The 6,130-nt window shown below is 38.3% G+C and overlaps 1 protein-coding gene across 1 annotated transcript in view; it reads left to right on the forward strand.

Moving 5' to 3' along the window:
- The first annotated feature begins 2,646 nt into the window (after nucleotides 1-2,646).
- Nucleotides 2,647-6,130, forward strand: part of rnf17 (ring finger protein 17) — a 134,096-nt gene continuing 130,612 nt past the window's right edge. The window contains exons 1-3 of the mRNA XM_043691873.1: nucleotides 2,647-2,924; nucleotides 4,222-4,338; nucleotides 4,421-4,582. Of these exons, the coding sequence (XP_043547808.1) occupies nucleotides 2,654-2,924; nucleotides 4,222-4,338; nucleotides 4,421-4,582 (550 nt within the window). The 5' untranslated portion in view covers nucleotides 2,647-2,653. The remainder of the gene's footprint in view (nucleotides 2,925-4,221; nucleotides 4,339-4,420; nucleotides 4,583-6,130) is intronic.

Below are 6,130 nucleotides of genomic sequence, written 5' to 3' on the forward strand. Positions count from 1 at the left end.
GTGTTGTCGTCTTGTTTGGGTTCGTTGTTTACGAAACGGCAGGCTGTGCTTATTGAGTACCAGTTGTTCTTGAATACTCTGTGTATATATATCATATACAAAATATCCTGCAAGAACTGCAGCAAACACTATATTGGACAGATAGGCAGGAAGCTAGCCACCAGGAAAAACACACACCAACTAGCCACCAAAAGACATGACCAACGATCACTAGTGTCCTTATACACAGATGAAGAAGGGCACCACTTTGATTGGGACAACCCATCTTTCTAGGACAGGCTAAACAGAGACATGCACAGTCATTCCTAGAGGTCTGGCATTCAAACCAGAACTCCATCAATAAACATACCGATTTGGACTATATTTACCAACCTCTGAGAAAAAGAACAGGAAATGACACCATAAGAAATAACATCACCCAACCCAAAGAAATCTAAACACACAAATAGAAAGTGAGCACTAACACCAGTGCTTCACTGGAGGCTCACTGATGATGTTACCTAGTATGGTGACGAAACGTCTGAAAACAAACCTTCCAGCTCAGCAAGCACACCTATGTCCAGTTGGAAGCTGTGCTGTTTGGCAAACTTTACACTTGCTGTAGGTGAGGATCTGAAATCTGAATGCAAACTGAAGTAACTAGTTGTAGTTAGGAACAACCATTTAATACATGCTCTGACGAACATAGGCAGCAATAAAATGGCTTATTAATGCATATAATATGACAAAGTGGCTTCTTGGCTTCTAGAAATAACTAGCCATTACTAGCCATCCTAACTGACCTTGTAAGTTTGTGAGATAGGAGTACTTGTATGTTGGAAAACAAGGTTCATTTCCAGGAAATATCATTGGGCTAAGATGCTGTCAATAAAGTCATTTCATTAAAATTGCCTGGTAACTGTCTGAATGTGCTCTGTAATGATGGTCTGTACTTTTCTTAAGACTAAAAAAAAGTATAAAAATTTTTAAAAATGTGTGCAGTTTCTCCGAGGAAACTGATGTGTTTAACCTCTGTGTTACTGGACAACCTCTTCCCGGCCAATATTGAATAAAGTGTGAAATCGTACAGAACCAGACCAATGTGGAACAGAGAGGGGACCCCCACCCCGGTGCCGTGGGTTTGGGGAGGGGGGGGGGGTTGCAAGTCCACATCTCCCCACCCTGGCAAGTAACATTTGACTGTGGAAACTGCTCCCTTTTACAGCAACGAACACACGTGATAGACCTCTGCCTAAGGTTAGCCTTGAGGTTTAGTATATCTCCACCAACCTCTGAGCCTCCAATCATGCCAAAGAAGCTTTGGCTTCTCTCCTGAAACTTTTGCCAGTTTCAACTCCAGCATCTGTTCCATGTCAGCTCGGCACCTTTTCAACCTTGTCTGCAATACTTGACGCCTGTGCATCAGAAATTCTGTCGACGACAACAAATGTAATGATAAATTAAAGCACACACATGGTCCACAAAATAGTGAAGCAAAAATTCATTTTTCTACTGGTATCAGGACTTTACTAATATGAAAGGAAATTAAGGGTAAACTAGGAAACAATATATATGTGGAATTAAGCATGTAAGTTTACATCTAGTTGAGAATAAACTCTCTCTGTCTGTGAGGCCTATTTCTGATAGATAAACCCTTCCATCTGGAGAGATTTGGCTTTACTGACTGAGCTGCCCTGTTCTGTGCCCTTGCTTGTCATTGCAGCATGCAGCTGGATGCCCCATTAGAAGTAAAAGAGCTGTTTGACTTCATGAGATCAATCTAGAAAGAGCAGATAGCAAGTCCTGCTGCATTTACCTCCCATTTCAGCAACAATGGCTCTCCACTGGAATGCAGTACATTGGCCATGATCCTAGTTATCTAGCAAAAAGATTAGACATCATAGAAGTCTACCAGAATTAGAACGCACTAAGAATCTGATAATTACTGCTGCACAGATAATTGTCAAAATGCCACAATTTCTTTTCACTAAGTTATAATAAAGTGGCAAACTAAAACAGGTCCCTTATGCTATTTTGTACAGTGTAATTCTAATAAAATTGACAAGAATCATTGAAATGTTAATAGTTGCTAAGTTAAATGTATCAGCACATAACTTTTTATACCATAATCAAAGCATACACTGAGATGCTGTGTGTTGTTAATACTTCAGTCTAAGAAATAGCAGTGGGTATTGTGGGCCGTCTAGACTGAGGAATAAGTTTGGAGTTCTATGTAACTCACTTTCTTACCTGTTATCATTTGATTCCCTCCTTGCCCAATAATGAATTAATCTCAGTCTTGCCTGTACTTATTGACTGAGCATCTGTAACTTTTTGAAGTAGAGAATTCCAAAGAGTTACAGTTCTCTAGGTAAAGACATTCCTCTGATGTTGAGCCTACAATTACTGGTTGTTACCTTGAGACTATTATCTTTTTACTTCTAGACTCTCAAAATAAGGAACTTTGCTTCTCCATGTTTACCCAGTAAAGCCCTTTTACAGTCGAACTCTCTTGAATCTTTTGTTTTAGTAAGATTATCCATTCTATCTCAGACTTGGCATTGGACAGCTGCCTTGTCTCCAGAATTGGTAACTTTTTATTGCACGTCCTCTAAGACACATCCTTAAATCTGATTTTCTCCCATTTTCCACTGTCTCCAGGTTTATTACTTCAATGATAGAAAATAAATTGAAAAATGAATTTGGAACAATGACAAAGCAGAATGGTTCACTTGGGGGACAACATCTTGCAAGCCACAGAATGGAATCTTATGAGAAAAAACAGAAGGTGGATTCATTAATGTACCATGACATGAACATTACTCAGCTGGGCGCTAGCCCAACAGTATGGGAAAAATCTTCATTACGCTGTCGGAACAGATTATCCATTTTAAGTAAAGATGCAGATGTTGTTGTTGAAGAAATAGTTGAAGATGACAACACCAGTATGTATCATTGTTGACTTATTTCTTCTAGGAACCTAGCTTTATTATAGGATCCAGTTTCTTTAATTTCAAAATACCCATTTCCAATATATAAAAAGTTTCTAAAGGCCATTTCCCAAACTATTATTGACGTTTTGTTTTTCTTGTTGATCTTCAGTTTATGTTGAATAGGAAATAGAAAAAGGAATCATTATAATTGAATGAAAGGAAATGTTTCAATTGCTCCAACTGGAAGTTGACATTTAGTTACTGAATCACATGATACAAAGACTTGAGAATAGGAGCACAAGTCTGGATAGATTGCATCTGCACATTTTCAAAGAAACTAGGGAAGAAATACAAAATATAATTTTCTGTTCATATCTTCAAAGTGTGAAGAAGCACTGAACCAAGAATTTAAGTTACATAGTCTAATGTTTTTTTAAAAAAAAAATTAAAACAAACATTGTGGATGCTGGAAGTCTGAAATAAAAAAGATAGAAAATGCTGGAATTACACTAAGTCTATCAGCATCTGTGAAAAGAGAAAGTTTGCATGCATGTTTTGAGTCAGTCTTGTCAGAACTGAAATGTTTAAAATTCTAATAGGTTATATTAGAGAATGAGGATATTAGAGAAGAACAACAGAAGTCTGGTGAGGTTACATGAAAATGGTGAAAGGCAAAGGAGTTGGTGATGGGAAAGGGAAAGAATAGCTGCATCTAGACAGTGTAAATGGCTAAAGCTGAGTCACCAATAGGTGCTCTTCAAAACCAAACCACCTTTTTTAAATGATCTGTAAATGCTAAAATCATTGGCTACAATTTCATCATGCCTACTGGTTAGACAAGGATCCTGTATGGCCTTTAGTGAGGAAGATTTGACAGAATTAAGTACCTGTCAGGTCCTTGGCTTTTCTGCTGCCTGTCCAGAGTAACTAGCCAGTCAGACCAGGAGCTCTCTTTTGCTAGCAGTGACATTAAAGAGTGGTAGCTGTAGCTACTACATCCAGGAAAAGACCAGAATTGTTGAGGACCTAAGCCACAACTGATGAGGTTCACCAGGGTAGAGTTGGTTTTGAACTGATCCTTATTTGGAAATTTGCGTAATCTTCCAGTTTTTATGTAGCATATGCCTACTTTCATTCTAACCAATCATTTAAATTATTACAAAGAAGAGATGACCATTATATTTTTTGATCTATCCTTTCTAAAGGACTATGAAAGTGATTAAATTGTGCAGAATTATTTTTTGTGCTTTAATCATATTGCCATCTGTTCGTTTTGGAGGAGGTATTTTCAGAATTTTCATGTTTTTAGTTGTGTCTGGTACTGTTGATCAAAATGATCCAAAACAACTTCAACCAGTTTCAAAGAGACCGAAAAAGACGACTTATAAGAAAATTGTTTCAGACACCAACCTCAGCTATTGTGCAGGTAGGATTTTGGGCATATGTGTACTCTATCTTCTGTAACCTATTTAAATAAAACAAAGCTTTATGAATTATTGTATTTCCAGGTTTTCAGGGATTGGTTTCGGTTAGTCATGTGATAAGTCCATGCCATTTCTACATTCAAAAGTCTTCAGAGAAAAAGAAAGCTATTGTCTTGGCAGCAGAAGCTGACGATCTCTCTCGTAGTATGGAAGTGTCAAAATCCCCTGCAGCTACTCTGGAACTTGGTAACCATAGTGTTTGCTACAATTTGAAATCTTTTTTTTGAAACCTTGAAAGGTGGCAAGTTAATCTCCTAATCCTATTATTTCATGTTTTACTGTGGCCGTACTGGCAGAAGGACTAAAGCTTACTTGGAACTAGTCATTTTGTCAAGTGCTGTCAAGGGCAGTGATGATCCATGGACTTGAAAGTGTTTCTTCTCTCACTATTGCACTATATACAGATATTGACTATTAATGGAAATTCATAAATATTTAGCTTCTGAGTGGTTGGTGTTAAGCATTTCTCCCAGGACTACAAAAGATTACTCATCAATGATGGTGCACTTTGGAACTGTTAAATTAGAATAAGTGGAGTCAAGTCACTAACCTGATTAGGAAATTGGCTAGCTGGAGGGGTATTGTCATAATGTCCCTACCCCTGAGCCAGAAGGCCCAGGTTGATGCCCCCACCTCCCTTCAAAAGGTGTGTCATAACCTTTCTGAACAGGTTGATTTAGAAAATATATATTGGCTAGCTGAAGATGACAGAATACGGTCATGGAATTGATATGGGATAAGGCTGTTTTTATAGTGTGTATTCTCACCTTAAATATATGCCTCCCAATCTTGAAATTTCCCCCAATTTGAGAAAAGATAACTGCCATTTACTTTGTCTATACCCCACATTATTTTATAAATTTTAATAGGTTTGCCTCTCTATTTCTATGCTCGTGAAAAAAGTCCCAACCTTTTATAACTCAAATTTTCCATATCTGGTAACATCCTGGTAAATATTTTTTGAGTCCTCTCCAGATCAATTAGATCAACGGTTTATTTTGTAATCTCCAAAATAGAGCATCCACTGGGGCAAAATGATTGTAATGTGATAGAAATTCACATTAAGGTTGAAAGTCACACTTCAATCATAAGCATCTTAAGTTTAAAGATAGCTGCCCATTGATATGTAGGGCAAGTTTTATGAAGATTGGTTGAGGGATAAGTAGATTGAAAGGTATGGGAGTTAGATGTGCACTGTCAAGCACCTTAAATGATACATAATTTTCACGAAATAAATTCCTATGAGAAACAGAAGTTCTGTGGGAAGCATAAGCAATCTGATCAGTGAAACCTTCCACCCTACCACCTGGAAGGCAGCAGATTCATTGGAATATCTCTACCTGCAAGTTGACACCAAGTCATACACGATCCTGATTTGGGACTATGTCACCTTTCCTCTACTATTGTTGGGCCAAATTCCTAAGCTCTCTCTCCCTAACAGCATTGAGGGTGTATCTACTCCTCAAGGGCTCCAGTAGGCATCTCACCTCTACTTCCTTGAGGACAGTTAGTTCTGGGTAATGTAGAACATAGAACAATACAGCACAGAACAGGCCCTTCGGCCCACGATGTTGTGTCGAACATTTGTCCTAGCTTAAGCACCTATCCATGTACTTATCCAATTGCTGCTTAAAGGTCACCAATGATTCTGATTCTGACTCTGCCACTCCCACAGGCAGCGCATTCCATGCTCCCACCACTCTCTGGGTAAAGAACCTACCCCTGACATCCCCC

Source organism: Chiloscyllium plagiosum, chromosome 6, assembly GCF_004010195.1.
Source record: "Chiloscyllium plagiosum isolate BGI_BamShark_2017 chromosome 6, ASM401019v2, whole genome shotgun sequence".
Classification (NCBI taxonomy): domain Eukaryota; kingdom Metazoa; phylum Chordata; class Chondrichthyes; order Orectolobiformes; family Hemiscylliidae; genus Chiloscyllium; species Chiloscyllium plagiosum.